The sequence below is a fragment of the Anabrus simplex genome, chromosome 2 (assembly GCF_040414725.1).
Source record: "Anabrus simplex isolate iqAnaSimp1 chromosome 2, ASM4041472v1, whole genome shotgun sequence".
Taxonomy (NCBI): Eukaryota; Metazoa; Arthropoda; class Insecta; order Orthoptera; family Tettigoniidae; genus Anabrus; species Anabrus simplex.
In genome coordinates this window covers 858,417,216-858,433,995 of record NC_090266.1, presented here as the reverse complement: position 1 = coordinate 858,433,995, position 16,780 = coordinate 858,417,216, and the positions used below count along the sequence as shown (strand labels likewise).

Here is a 16,780-nt window from a genome sequence, read left to right as displayed (position 1 = left end):
TTTGTCATTTTGTCAGTCTTTTTCCACTAGTTTAGCTTATACCTACTTTTGGTGTAACATTTCACCTTCCCTTGTGTGAGCTTTTTGTTTCTAATGGTATACTTAGTACGGTACTTATTATGACACTTATCTACACTCATGTAAGTTTTCTGTCTATAAATCTATTTCCTAACTCATATTTGACCACTTCACATATTCACTTCCACTTTCCAGATTTTACTTGAACCACTGTGTTTCTATCACTTCCAATAGGCTCTGGATAACACTGTTCTGGTCCAGTGTGGTCCTAGTAACTGCGTGAAGTCGTCTGCCCATCTTAGTCTGCCGCGGCTTCTCTTGCCTGTGTAGGGATCCCACATGGTTGTCCTTTGTGCTCATCTGTCCTGGTGTAGCCTCGCTATATGTCCTGCCCATTTCCACTTTACTCTTGCGGCCTGCTGCGCGACATTCTCTGAGGATGTAATTTCTTGGAGTGTCGTGTTTGGAACTCTGTCTCTCAACAATATGCCTACTATTTTCCTTTCCATTTTCCTTTGACATACTTCTATTGCCCTCTTTTGCTTGACTGTTAGGTACCAAGTCTGACAGGCATACAACAATATGGGAATGATGCATGAGTTGAGTGCCTCAAGTCTGAGTTTCCTGTTTAGTGTTTTATCCAGCAGTATGAATTTCACCCCTCAAAAGGCCTTCCAAGCCTGACTTATTCTTCTCTTTACTTCTTTATCCATTCTTTGTGTTAGTGAAATCAGTTGGCCTAAATAAACGTATTCATCCACGTATCGGAATGCATTTCCGTCGATTGTAATTGAGTTCGATGGCCTATTGGACATTAGTTTTGTTTTGCCATAGTTCATTGCAAGTCCTACTATTTTACTGGCTGCATTTAGATTTATTAGCATTTGATGTAATACCCTGTCAGAGCGTGCAATCAGCACGATGTCGTCAGCAAAACTCAAATTTGTCAATTTCTTGCCATTTATCTTTATGTCGTACTTGTCATCCCCTTTTAGTTTTCTGAATATATCTTCCATCACGCAGTTGAATAACTTGGGGGGAGATGGGATCGCCCTGTCTTACTCCTCTGCCCAGACGGAAAGGTTGTCCCTCTTTCTCGGTCTTCACTTTGGCGATGCTCTGACTATAGACTTTTTCCAGAATGTTGACGTATTTAGGGTCTATTCCTTGGTTGCTTAGTGCGTGGAGTACACTTGAATGTTCCACTGAGTCGAATGCCTTGCTGTAATCAATGAAGGCTATGTTCAGCAGTAGATTGTACGTATATTCCACTGTCTTCTCTATGATTTGGTTGAGGGGTGTGAATGTGGTCTGCAGTGCTAAAGCCAATTATAACCATCTGAAAATCCACTGGTAACGTAGCTTATTAGATAAACTTCACGTTCATAATACGTACCTAAGTTCATGATTGTGATGTGTCCCAAGTCATGTACCTAAGAGTTCCTCCTGTCTTAATACTGGTAAAAAATTATGGATGATTTCTTTCTCACTTGGTCTCACAATCAGGAATGTCTTCATTCATTCCTGGATCATATTGACTCATTCGCTATTATTAGTTTCCTGTGATACATTTCTAGCACCTACACCACATTTGTGGATGGTAATCTTCCCCTCTGGAGTGAATCCACCAGATCCATGATCCACATCAAGCCCCACTGACCTTCATTAATACCTCCTAGATAGCTTTCATATCTACCTTGCTAAACTCTCATTTAGCTTACTCCAGGCATGTCAGCTGATGTCTAACTCAGTGGTTTACTGGTTTGGATGCAAGCCTTTGGTCTAAAGGGTCTTGGGTTTGATTCTTCACCATCTCAGGGATTATAACATGTAATGGTTATTTCCTCTGATTCGGAGACTGAGTCCATATACTGTCTTTGTCAGTAGATTTCATTGTAGGCAGGGCCCCGTTCTCACAGATGCGCCGGCCGCCTATGGGCGTCTACTCAGAGGCAGTGTCATTACTTCATTAGCTTATGCCCAAAGCACTCCTGAGCAGAGCAAAGACAGAAAGATTAGTGAGATTATTAGACTCCACCACTCTTCACAAATTTGTCCAGATTTATTTGTCGCGTGACATTCAGTAACTTTCTTGTATACTATATAATATCACCAAAAGTATATGACAAGAAGACTAGAAATGCTGTTAACAGAAATACTTATTCAACTACATTTCAAAGCTCTTTGAAATTGTTTAAGAAAAGACTAGGTAAACAATTGATGAGGAATCTGCCACGTGAGCGAAAGTCCTAAGTGCAGATGAATGATGATTTGATTGATTGATTGATTGGATTGATTGATTGATTGATTGATTGGTTGATTGATTGATTGATTGATTGAACTAGAAGAATTAAAACATAAATTAAAAAATGAAACAAGTAAAAGGTTGATCTACACATCAACAAGACTTTATTGTGGCAGTGAAGGTCCAGATTGCTGGGAGGGGTGTGCAGATGACAGAACAGCAGTGAACAAAATAATAGTGCTGGTGAATTGTTGAGACTTGTGCGTAGGAAGCTCTTAGAAGAAGATGGAAGCTGATTAACAATGAAGAATAAGCCGAGAATGATCTGGAATGGGAACTACAAGAGTTTTCTGCAGGCCTATATAAGGAGTGAAACTGGCGAGACTGAGTTGGTCTTGAGTAAGTCAGTGTTGCTCAGTTGTGAACAAGTTACGAGATGTAGACATGATAATAAGCTTTTGGGCTTTTGACATGTCAAGAAAACAAGGTGAAATTCTTTACGTTTCGCAGAGAACTTTGCTCGGTGTCTTTTGAAGTACACTAAACAATCTTGAAAATAATGCACTCAACATGGTACAATTATTATTGTCATAGTCGTCGTCGATAAATTGCTGCTAGTTCCTGCATACGCCTTCCTACAAGAACAGTGGTTGCCTGCAGAGCTGGAGAGAGGGGTCCCGTTGTTCTTTGGATATATTAAACTGCTAGACATTTTTATAGTGGCGAAGAAGATGGTATTGATTTTATGGCACTTCAGGATTTTGCTGTTTAAGCCAGAGATAGAGAGGATTTTTGTTTTTCCTTTTCTCTCAGTGAATCTGGATCTTCCCTAGGGCAGTGTGAGGACTGTGATGCATTTAAGGTATACAGCACCTTCAGTACAATGTCATATCAATGAAAACTGCCATCTAATCAGATCAGCATTGTCAGTTTGTGGTATGTTTTTCTCAAAGTCTAGCTACAGAGCAAGAGGTGTGATCACTTGTGTTTCTTTATTCAGATGGAAACTTCTAGTACAGTAATGTTTTCCTTCAGAAACTTTGTCCATTTCCGTGCATAATATGCTGTTTCTCTTCTTTCTAAACCTACACTTGCTGTAAATATTTTCCCTGAAATACCCAAGCGATGTGAAAATTCAAGAGATTTTATCTGCAACATTTTATGTTCTACAACATGAATTATTCTTTCTTGTTTCTATGATCAACTGTATAGCACTTTTATCAACAGTCTCTTACTTTCTTTTATTCACTTGGCGATAAGATTCACAGATTTTCTTTATTGTTTTTAGATTTTACTTTGATGTTGTGTATAGGAAATCATTGACGGTTGCTCTCCATAGTTACTTGTCGTTATCCTCACACCATTTACCTTCTTGCAAATTTGATACCACCTAGCTCCAAGTACACTATAAAGCTTGATTATATACTCATTTTTGGATAGTTACCACTTTTGGATTATAGATTGGATAGTACGTCACCTGATCATGTGACTGAAGGAAACTAACTCATGTTGACCGAGTTCATTGGGAGGGAGGAAGAGGAGGCAGCAAACTCTGTATTTACCGGGGCTCAGGTAGGAGTTACAGGTGTATAGCAGCAAGCGTTTTACTGTAAACTGGTACAAAAATTAGTTTAAGTAAGAAAAATAAAAACTTCTGTGCAATTTATATTACTGTTTAATCAAACAGCTTAAAATTAAGCTGGTGTTATATGCAAGTAAATATGGTACTTCTCCATAGAAACTATGGTGATCTTGCACACCAAGCTTCTGAAATCCTACAAAATTTAATTAATTTACTTTACTCAAAGTTGTGGTATCAAATACCAGCATAGTTGGTTGGCATTCAATAGAGCTTAAACAAGAGGTCTGTGTCGGTAGATTCACTGGCACATTAAATAATGTTTCTTCAGGGCCAGTTTGGATTTTTTTAAATGTTGTAATGGTGTTTTGTAAATGTTTGTAATAAAGAAAAGGAAAAAAAAAGTACTTTATTTTTAAAATGTATATGATGAACAGTGAAGTAATTTTATTTTTAGAATGTTTATGATGAACAGTGAAGCAATTTTGTTTTTGTTTGTTTTAGACCAGTAATGGAGTGCCCTCTTGCACGTGCTGAGAATCTATATTCATGCAAAGGATATGGCAAACCTATCCTTCATGACACTTTAATAAGGCTCTGTGTTGATCGTGAAATTGGCCGTAGTTTGATGAAGCAGAGTGATAATGTGCTGATGAGCCAGGATTGTGCCACAGATTTCAGTGATGTGGAGCAGCATGATTCTGTGCATGTAAGTGTGTAAAAAGTGTTTGTAGTGATTAATGGGGTGAAGTATGAAAGCATCTTCTGTTTAAGTGGAACTTCAATCATTTTTTTCAGTGGAGCCTTCAAAAAAAAAAAATGGAAGATAGGAGTAAGAAAATACTAGATGCAAGATAATGTCAAAAAGCAAATAAATTGACATAAATCAGACTTGCATAATATTGTTACAGATTCAAGTTATACTTGAGTGCACTTGCATATACCAAGTATTCTTATTTAAAATTATCCTTTAATCTATACTACAGAGTGATAATAACCCCTGTGGGTGGGGGACGCAATTGAAGAATACACCTACAGTATCCCCTGCCTCTCGTAAGAGGCAACTAAAAGGGGTGACCGAGGGTTGATTGAATTAGAACCATGAAACTACCTGTGGTTAGTACCATCACGCAGGAACTCCATGGGTCGCCTTTGCTTGCGAGTAGTACCACTATGTTAGGTACACAATAGGTTTGTGATTAGTAGCAGTAGAGAGTGGTTCACTGTGGGTTTATAGTACCTGTGATTAGTACCACTATATGCGGAACACCACGGGCTTATGTTGCCTGTGATTAATACCATTATGTGAGAAACACCATGGGTCTGGGCGTTGCCTGCAGTTAGTACCACTATATGAGCAACACCGTGGGTCCGCGTTGCCTGTGAATAGTACCCTCTATGCGAGGAACACCATGGGACTACTGGCGCCCGAGATTAGTACACCTAGTTGGGGAAGACTATGGGTTTGCGTTGCCAATGCGTAGCGCCGTTATGTGAGAAACAAGGTAGGTCTGCGTTACCTGTGCGATGTACAATACTTATGAGTAGTACCATAATGTGTGGAACACCGTGAGTCTATGCTACTTTTGATTAGTACTGCAACATGAGAAATACCATGGTTCTACTTTACTAGCGTTAAGTGCCATTGTGAAGGGCCACTGACCTGAATTTTGTACCCCTTTAGACAACAAGCATCATCAATTCAGGATTGTGCTTTAGAAGCAATCCGTTGGTCATAATACTATTGTTTTAAGATAGTTTCTGGGTAGGTGGGGCATTGCGGGTCAGATCCACTGGCTGTTTTAAGTTCATAATCATTGTGCATCATCTTTTTGAATTATAGTCAGTGGATCGATTTTGGAATTATTTTTAACTTTCAGTATTGTGAGTTGGATCCACTGATTATTTTAAATTCATATTCATCATTCATTCTTCATCATCATGTTTTGAATTCTGGTCAGTGGATGAATTTTTGACTTTTAAATTGTTGTTTCGTTTCATCTCATTTCATACCATTAAGGGCCAATGACCTAGATGTTAGGCCCCTTTAATCAACAATCATCATCATCATAATCATCATCATCATCAGAGTGATACTAATGTATTTGTGTATCGAACACAACTATGGCCAGATATCACAAGTGCTGTGTCTGATGCCAGCTGTGCACCTTCTTATAGTAAGATGATGCAGCTATGATGGAATAATGAAATATAAACTAAAATGACAGACTAGTTCCCACAATACAACAAATGCTGGAGATGCTCTTCATTAGCTTGCAGACATGCATTGTAGCGTGAAATGATATTCCTCTTGATTCTTTGCAACTCACTTGCAGGAATTTTGAGAATTTTGGTTTGTGCCTTTGAGTTCTGTTGTGCGTGGATTACATTCTTACTGTCCCACAAACAAAAGTCTCTAGTCATTAAACCAGGACTGCAGGCTAACCATAAGCCTGTGCTAATTACACGTTTCCCGGAAGCCTCACTTACTGCAGTCATCGAGTTATGTAGAATATGGGCTGTAGCCCCATCTAGGTGAAAGTATCAAAGTGTCTTTTCCTCTTCAGTCAGTTGTGGAAAGTAAAAAGCCTGTTCAGGATGAACTCAATATAACAGTCAGAATTTACGGTATCTCGAAAAACCATTGGCCATATTATTCTTGTTACATTAATGATACACCAAACACTAATTTTAGTGGTGTGAAGTGGAGTAACATGAATTACTCGCTGGCTTTCACAGGATCAAAACTGGTTATTTTGTACATTTACCTGCCCATTCAAATGAAACCCTGCCTCATCAGAAAATAGTACCAATGCAGGGTTTAAACTATCACTGTTCACTGACTGTAGAAACCTATTGCAATAGTGTTTTCTAGTAGCAGGATATCTTTGGCTTAAATCTTTGCACTTCTGTTTCCATAAATGGTCTAAATTTCAGTTTTCTTGTTGCCCTCTGTGCAGTAATATACAAAACATCAGCTTGTTGCTCAAGTTTCCTGAAGGATTTCTTTGGGGATTGCTTTAGTTATCCTTGAATATTGTGGAGTTTTCCATCTATTAGCACTGTTGGTTCCCAAATAGCTTTCTGATTTAACACTTGAACCCTCACGTTTGAATTTATTCTTAAAAATTCTTATTCCATCATGGGTTGGAACTCGTTATGAAATTCGCATCTTACTCTTCCAGCAGGTACATGCTCTAAGAATCTGCAAAACACAAAAATACTCTGTTCAGAAGTTAGTTGATAAGCCTTCAACAGAAAATCTATCACTTACGAAGTCAAGAGCATATATGTATACTTGTCATCTCATAATCTCAGACTGCCAGCAGGTAAGCTGGATCAGCATATTATCACTATGAGTCATCGGGAAGTTTCCACTCAGCTTCCACCAGCAGGCTGTGGGAATCTATGGAAATGCTCAGAAATATTGAATATTGCCCTGTATCTGAGATGGAATAGAGATGGAGATTGAAAGAACAATGATCCCAATGATCCTATTGTATTTGAAGTCTTCTATTTCATACATCTGTCACCCTTTCACACATAAATAATTGTTCTTAACAGAAATTCAGGTCTCTGAAATAAACTTAAAACTTTGCTAGTTGATCGTTCAAGTTTCAAATCGTAACCCATGAGGCCTACAGTTTTACATGGATACTGAATCACTGGGATGTGACTTTCTGTTTTTAAGTCTTGCTTACATTGACTGGGATTTGAACCACCACAGCCATGATGAGATGATAATAATAATCATATAGTCGTTCAGAATAAAAGTAAATTAGAGGTTATCATAAGACAAATATGAGGGATAAATTTTGCAAAGAATGACTTGAGCTGAGATAAGTTTGAAAAAGAAATATTGCTTGTTTCATCAAGGGCCATCACAGTGTATGAATTCTCATTTCACTTCAATTTTTATAAGAATTCTTGTATACGGGGTTAGTATCAGTAGGATTTTGCTTAGAATCATGTTTTGGACATATACACAGTGGTGGCTGGTGACTTGACATTTATAGGGTTACTTATTTCCAGTTACAATAATTTACTCTACGGACTTTCCAATTTCACAAAAATGAAAAAAATTACTACTATGATAAGTGATAGTTGAGCAACAGTGACTTTTGAATTGATGAATATTTTATACTGTACCCGTAAAAATGTGTTCATATCTTTAAGGCGCTTGATATTAAATGAACGAGCATGATTCTTAACCTAGGGAGTGGCTTTATCATTGGAGCTGGTACAGAGAGAGGTATAGTTATCAATTTGAGAGATTATTTTGATAAATTGAGTTTATTGATCATCAAAAGCAAGTTCATATCACCTTCGTACAGCAGCGTGGAAGTGTCGTGGCTGGTTGGTACCTCCAAGTCCTGGGATGGTGCTGGACATCGACTGGGCAGGGACCACACCTGCTCGGATGAGGAGTTCTGGAATGTCTGGAGGTTCTGGAAATGTTTCGACGTTCTGGAAGTCTCGACGTTCTGGAATGTCCCGAAGATTGGCACACGTTCCTGGGTTCGATTCGAGACGTAATTCACACTTGAATTTCCTGCACGGCGTTCCACACATTCAGGGCACTGTCTGAACAGATATGACCTTTTAATTATGGTTACTGCACTCTAGATATTAAATCAAAACGTTCTGGAATAATCACTCGAAGAACAAGTACTGGTAGAAATGCAAGTTCATAATGCAAGCTCACTGTAAGTCAGAATGTTCTAGAGGATTACTGTCACTGCAGTTCTAAACGCATAGTTCTGAAGATTTAAACATATTGGCAATGAACTGAATAAGTAGCACTCGGAAACTGTCCTGTTCCGTCAATAAGCGAAGTGAATAGCCATTAAAGAAAATAATATTTGAAAGAAAAAGTCTGACTTCATAAATTATGGATCACTCAAAATACTGGAAAGTTCTAGGCTTTCTGGAAATGCGATAGGCGTATTCTGAATTGTCACAGTCTTTAAGAATCAAAACATAAGTCCCTGTGCAGCACTTGGAAAGTATTGCATATTTCGCAATTAAACGTAATGTTGAATGTCCCCTAAGTTTCATAGTCTTTACAAGGCGTAAATTCAATGAGGCATTTGAGAAAACAAGTCACATCGTTCACACGAAAGTTTATGTTGGTAGGGCACAAGTTCATTCTACACGCTCGGAAAGTTTCAATGTTCCAGAAATTGATTCGAAAATACAAGTTCGAATAAGTTCGAAACGTAAGTTCAATGTGGTACACAACACTCGTGAAAATTCAAAGTCCTTTCAATCGTCGTCGAATAAGTAAGTCCCTATGTGGCACTTCAAAAAAAAAACAAAGTTCCAATGTGTAGAAATAACAAAGTTCCAATGTGCCAAAATGTTAAAGTCCCAACACGACACTCGAAGAAAATAAAGTTCCGTGGTGTCAAAATGTTAAAGTCCCAACACGACACTCGAAGAAAATAAAGTTCCAACGTGTCGAAATATTAAAGTCCCAACACGACACTCGAAGAAAATAAAGTCCGATGACAATGTTCCAGTACGTCACCTTAAGAAAATAATAAAGTCTTATCGCGACACTTGGCGAAAATAACTAAGTTCCAATGAGACGCTTCAGAAAAAAAAACAAAGTTCTTATGTGGCACTTTAAGAAAATATCAAAGTCCAATCACGACACACGAAAAAAAACAAAGTTCCAATGTGTCAATATGACAAAGTTCCAATACGATGCTCGCAGAAAACAGTCCCATTCAGGCACTTCAAGAATATGATAAAGTCCTGATACAACACTTAGAGAAAATACCGAACTTGGATTTCGCAGACTGTCAACTAGAAGTTCGACACACACAATACTTCTCCTGTCACCCGTGTCGCAGAGACGGCGGAGTGACAGACACTGAATTCGTAGGTCGGGTGGTCCTCCTTTTATACACGTTCGCATGGAAGTGTCTAGAACTCGGGTACTATCTACCCTTATAACTTCTATAATACTCGGTGGATTTTCTTGAAATCTTAAGAGATGATGTCCATTGTAAGGGCTTTTAAGATGGCAGTGTCAAAATAGCGATAAAGTAGCTCGAAATGTACTTTTGAGGATGAGCTGGAACATTACCATATATGGTAGCGGATAGCTGGCTTACGGCGGCCACGTCACTCGCTGGGTACGTCACTGCGTTCGGCGGGCTGCCTACCTTCCATCTCGCGCGAAGTTCAACAAACATACTTCGGACTTCTCTTGTAGCGGTGTTCCCGGTACAATACATTTTACTGTTCTGAATTTAATATGTGACACCTATTTGACAAAACCGCCTGTTGCCATTTCTTGATGGATGCAGTATTTTTGTATCCATCTCTTGGCACAGGCCAGAGCAAAGTGTAGCTTCCACTGAAGTCCCAGTCTCATCCATGGCTGTGAGAATATAGAAGTTGCTGGGTTATTGTTGGTGCTGAGTAATGACATTTGGAACACAAATAGTGTCTGAGTGTTATGAAAGGTGTTGCTCATAGGGTCAGTCGTGTTGCAGTGGCACATTCTGGGCCAGTGAGGAAAGCAGTGGCATACTACCTTCATCTTGCCTAGTACGCCTCATTTGGGCTCTGCCATTGGTTTTTGTGGTTTCCCTATAACTGCATAGCCTTTGGTGGTGCTATTTGAGGATCCAACCAGCCTCTGGGCTGAAGACCTAACAGACAACACATTTGACAAAAAAAAACCATTCTCGTATCCTTGCTGGCAATAAATGTAATAAAACACAAGGAAAATTAAACGGAGCATTCTTGTCTTCATAACTGCACAACCAGCATGTTTTCAATCATGCTAACATTAAAAATTCTGATCAAATTATAAGTGTTTGTGAAAGCTTAACCATTGAAATTGTCCTTCCGTTTCTTCTTATCTCTATTTTCACCTCTAACAGCCTTGATAAAATTTTTGTGACTGAAAGCTTTTTATCAAAGCTATCTCTATTCACTTCCAGTAACCTTTTCTGTTACAATAAGCATGACAAGAGAAACAGTGGCAAACAGCATTACTGCTTGAAAACCTTGTATAGTACTACTGTGCCATAATATTGGTAGAATATTTGAAGTTTTGCAGAACACAATGGTCAGTACGGCATGATAGCTCTACAATAAACGGAGCTCCAAGATCAAACAAATTCAGTGTAGAAGGCAATAACTTTTTAGAACGGAGTATGGCTGTTGACTAAGTCATGATGTGTAAATATCACAGCACTAAGTGCAAGTGGACACCTCCAAAATTCCCACCTGCACCTACCCCTTAGCAGCCTAAACCTCTCGTAGCACAAGCAGTCTAACAAGGCTGGTAAAAGATGTACGTATAAGTCCTCTGCAGATAATATGCGGATTTATTAATAAGTTTGGAGGATATTGTAAAGAAAATTTGGTTAGTTATTGATAGTTGTAGAACACAGTATTGGTTATCAATTTTTTATTTTTTATTTTTTATTTTTTTTGTTATTTTTTTGGGGTAACATTAACTTCCTTTTCCCTACTGGTGCCACCCCTGCATATATCTAGTTGAGTGATAGGGAATAGCATTAACCATGATCACGGTCTTAAGAGGGAACTGGGTGTTTGTTCCTACATATTCCTCTTCATACTCACACAACATACTACCACTACTAGCCGGCAAGGAAACATCAGTGAATTCACCCCTACACAGAGGATCGGCATCAGGAAGGGCATCTGTCCGTGGAACAGGGCCAAGTCCACATGTGTGACACAGTTCACATCCATAATCCCATCAGGATGTGGGAAAGCAATGGGAGAAGAATCATGTAGAGTTCAAAAGCTGAAATTCAAATCTAGGAAAATTATTCTGCTGAAAGTAATTAATCTGTGTTCCACTGTACAGTTCGCAGATGTGTGTTACGGAAGCAGTTCTACATTTTTAGTGAAGTTGGAAGTCAGGGTATGGGTTTAAATTAGTGGACCAAAGGAAGTGAGATAACAATTTCTCCACTATCATATTTCATGGCTTAGTTAGTGTGTGTAATAATCCACCCTAGATTCTTGGGTTGTGTAATTTCTTTTATATTTAAGGGTTTAAGTTATGGTTGTTAGTTGTTGTTGATTCATTTTCAGAGGTAGAGGCATGTTTTGTCACAAGTCCCATGTGCACAAGTTTTCAATTAATCTTTGTTGAGAAATAAAAGTTTTAAGGGTAATTATCCTCTAAATCTATATGTAACATATTTTTTTTCTTTCAGGACTATCAGAAAAGGAAATAAATGACAACAAAGTTTTTTAAATTTTTTAATTTTAAAGATATATATATATATAGATTAGAAAACTGCAGAGTTCAAATTCCCTAGGTTGACCAGACATCCTACATTTTCTGCATATGTACATTGCATGCATTTCAGTGGGCTTGGCAGACTGATACATAATAGCAAACTTCTGGCTCGGTGAGGAAAGCAACGGGAAACTACCTCACTCCTCATTTCCCTAGTACGCCTCTTCAGTGACGCCTAGGCCATCTATGACAGCTGATGGCGGAGCGGTTGAGGATCCAACCAGCCTTCGGGCTGAGGACTAAACATACATACATGTCCTACATTTTTACCCTATATTCAGGAATCTATAAAAAGTGACAAAATGTCCTACATTTGAAGATTTCTTGTTGTAGTGGTTTATTTTTCCAATGAAATTTTTTTGTTATATCAGTCATCAGTCCATAGACTGGGCTGGCTGAGTGGCTCAGATGGTTGAGGCACTGGCTTTCTGACCCCAACTTGGCAGGTTCGATCCTGGCTCGGTCCGGTGGCATTTAAAGGTGCTCAAATACGTCAGCCTTGTGTCGGTAGATTTTCTGGCACATAAAAGAATTCCTGTGGGACTAAATTCCGGCACCTCGGAGTCTCCAAAAACTATGAACAAGTAGTTAGTGTGACATAAAGCAAATAACATTATTATTAAGTCCATAGACTGGTTTGATGCAGCTCTCCAGTGCCAAACTTTTCATCTCTACGTAACTACTACATCCTGCATGTACCCTAATCTGTTTGTCATATTCATACCTTGGTCTACCCATGCCAATTTTTCTTCCTACACTTCCCTCAAGAACTAACTGAACAAGCCCTAGTTATCTTAAGATGTGTCCTATCATTCTGTCTCTTCTTCTGGTCAAATTTCACCATATCATTCTCCTCTCACCAATTAGATTCAGTATCTCTTCATTTGTAATTCGATCTACCCATCTCACCTCCAGCATTCTTCTATAACACCACATTTCAAAAGTGTGTATTCTCTTTCTTTCTGAGCTAGTTATCATCTATGTGTCGCTTCCATACAATGCCACACTCCAGACAAATTGTCTTCAAAAACGTCTTTCTAATTCCTATATCAATGTTTGAAGTGAGCAGATTTCTTTTCTTAACCTTTAGAATGCCAGGCAACGTTGTATCATTGTTTGGTACTTGTGCATAAAGTACCAGCAACGATATATTGTCGTCTGAACAGGGCTCCTTACTATCTGCATTTAGCACAATTATGAAAGGCAGATGGCAATATCTTACATTTTGTTTCCATAGAGTAAAGAGGCACTGTTTTGTGAAGACACTAGTTTCTAATTTTATCTCTAGGTGGCTCATTTGTTAATTTATTTACACACATTGGATTTCTGAATTTCATGTGTTTCTCTGGTCAAGTGACGATTGGCAGTTATGTAACTGTAATTACCTACTGAACTACCAAACAGATACTTTTTAAATTTTCTGTGTTTTTTCATTTCAATGGCTGCATTGCAGAGGGATTTTGTCTATGATATTAATTTTCAATTACTTTTATTGCTATTTTTGAAAGTTGCCTTTTTGGTTTTCAAAGAGTTCAAAAATTATTTTAATTTTCTTTTGAAACTTGATGGTTATGTAATCATTCTCAGTAGTAAGTACATACTATCCTCAGCATTTCCCACTGAGCTCGATAGCTGCAGTCGCTTAAGTACGGCCTGTATCCAGTATTTGGGAGATAGTGGGTTCGAACCCCACTGTCAGCAGCCCGGAAGATGGTTTTCGGTGGTTTCCCATTTTCACACCAGGCAAATGCCGGGGTTGTACCTTAATTAAGGCCATGTCTGCTTCCTTCCCACTCAGTTCTTTCCTGTCCCATCGTCGCTATAAGACCTATCTGTGGCGGTGCGACATAAAGCAACACGCGTGTGCGCATGTGTGTGTATGCAACATTTCCTGCAAGCTTAAAGTCAAGATATTCAAACTGGTAAATTATGTGTTGCTTTAAATGGGGACTTTCAATATGCTACTAATCAGTGTGGCATTCTTGGCACATTCTCAGCATAAGAGCATGTCACTAAGAGGGTTAAGGAAGGTCTTCCTTGCTTTTGCTAGTCTGCATTTTATGTCGTAGTAGCTGCAGTCGCTTAAGTGCAGCTAGTTCCAGTATTGCAAGAAATCAGCTTCATTTCCTGTTCAAATCTTATTTACTGTACATTAAATCAATAAAAGTAAATTTCCACCTGTTTGATACTATATATTTGGTTTAAGCAAATTCATTATTTGTAGGACATGTTTCGTTCCTTAGGAACATCAGCTACATTACAATGCATAGATGAAATTACAGAGGATTTTCTTCTTCTCCTCAAAGAAGATCTTAAAAAGTACCTTGTTATGCTTAAAACAATATTAATTTTAAAAAATATAAACATAATTAAAACATGTGAGGAGGGTTGAGTGGGGTGGTGAAATGGGACGGGAAAATGTATCTACTTGTGTTCTAACCTAATTTAAAACAATTTTCTATTCAGTTTTGTTCATCAGTCATGTGTATGCTTTTCTTAAGCTGTGTATCGACTGCGCGCGGCTGCCACGCGTATCTGTTTGAGCACGGCAAAATCTTTCATTTGTGTAATGCACAACACCATGTTTGTGATGCCAGAGTTGAGCGCGGCAGCCTCGCGCGGCAGGTGATTGTTACTGGTTCCTCAGAACCACCCCACCACCCGTCTCAACTGAACGAACACAGCGCACTGAAATCCCTTTGTAGCGGGACAAAAGACTGCTCCGATTTGGCTCGACCCGCGCCATGTTCGAGCGAGGCAGTGTTCGTCTTGCTGCGTGAGGCAACATGGTATCAACTTCGCGCGCGGCAGCCGTGCACAGTCGATACCCGGCTTTAGATGTTCATTTCTTAAAAGGTTTGTGAAAAATAAATTTTTCATGTCGATGTTCCATCTTAATTAAAAACTGTTCTCTTCAGCTGCTCTTCTTTTCTGAGGTGAGTTTTGTCGTTTGATTTAATTTGGTGAAAATGTGGTCTCTTGAATTTTGTTTATTAAGGTATCCTCTGAAGCTGATTGCTGTCTTATTGCTGTTATGAAAAAGCTTCCCCAAGATCTGCAGTGAAACAAAAACGGGGGATTGCTTTGTATTAAAGTGTATTAAAATCTGTACAAGGGAACCTAGTATTTAAATGATTGGTGTCACACCTTATTATATCGGCAATCTACTGTGTCTTTGGAGGGGTCTAGCGGCAACTGATGCAGCTTTCTGTCTAGTGAAATACGATGTGTACGTTCTGAAGCTTGCTCCTCCCTCGGGAGAGGCAAGGCTGTGGAGTAGAGAGGAGGCGTGTTGCTTATTGTCACCGTTTCAGTGGCTTCAAAAGAGTGGGGACAGGGAATAGATATTCGGGAGGACGGAGGTTCAATCGGTTTCTTTCCTTTACGGTCTGTGTTATGTTTTATGTGTAATGCTTCCAGATGTGCTAATATTACTTTGTATAGGGGTTCTTATTATAAATGATATCATTAAGATTATTGACCTTATTACCTTGTTGATCTAAATAAACATATATACTTTCTAGTGTGTTTAGTAGACTGCCTTTGTTTTACGTAAGATTGTCAGATCTTTCTCTATAGTAATGAACTGGTGACCGGTTGCACTCATATGTTGGCCCATAGAGGAAATTTTTTTTGTACCTCTCAGCATTAACGTGCTCAGGATATCTTTACCATAAAACTTCGTCCGCATTGGTGACCGTTCCATTTGTACACCCCTGAATCTAAATGATTGTCCTTCTCTTGGGAATTAACACTGTTTTAATTGAAAAATTTTAGCTTAGTATTATCACTAGTTGAGTACACAATTTTATAGTCATATTTTCTGAACAGATTCCAGATGTTCTTTAAGAAGAAGAAAATTTACTGTAATTTCACCTATGTAATGTAATGTAATGTAATGTAATGTAATGTAGCTGAAGATGTTCCAAGAACGAAACATGTCCTACAAATAATTAATTTCCTTAAAGCAAATAAATAGTATCAAACTGGTGGAAATTTACTTTTATTGATTTAATGTACAGTATCCAGTATTCGGGAACCCCACTGTCGGCAGCCCTGAAGATGGTTTTCTGTGGTTTCCCATTTTCACATCAGGCAAATGCTGGGGCTGTACCTTAGTTAAGATCACAGCCACTTCCTTCCTGCTTCTAGCCCTTTCCTGTCCCATTGTCGCCATAAGACCTATCTGTGTTGGTGCGATGTAAAGCAACTTGTTAAAAAAAATAAAGTAATAAAACCTCTCATCATTAGTTATTCTACAACCCAAGTAATGGTATTCACTGACTTCCTAAGACTGCATTTTCCTCATCAAATATTTCATGCCACCTGACTTCATTCGACTGCACTCAGTTACTTTTGTTTTGGGTTGGTTTGGTTGGTCGGTCGGTCGGTCGGTCGGTCGGTCGGTCGGTCGGTATTTTCTGCAGGCTCTTATGAAATAACAATATCATCAGCAAATTTCAGTTTTGATTTGATTTCCTCTCCTTGTGTTGTGATTCCTTTTCCAAATTCCTCTCTTGAATTCACTAGTCAACAAGGATTTTGCCACATACGTGGAAATGGGAATATAAAGTCAAGATTTATGCGCTAGTAACAAATATAAACATGAAAATGTTCCATCACCCACCTATCTTGTAAA

The 16,780-nt window shown here is 38.7% G+C and overlaps 1 protein-coding gene across 1 annotated transcript in view; it reads left to right on the top strand.

Annotated features, from left to right (window-relative positions):
- Vps13D (vacuolar protein sorting 13D) overlaps window positions 1-16,780 on the top strand; it is an 866,734-nt gene that overhangs the window by 311,144 nt on the left and 538,810 nt on the right. The window contains 1 exon segment of the mRNA XM_068226303.1: window positions 4,323-4,551. Coding sequence (XP_068082404.1) covers window positions 4,323-4,551 — 229 coding nt within the window.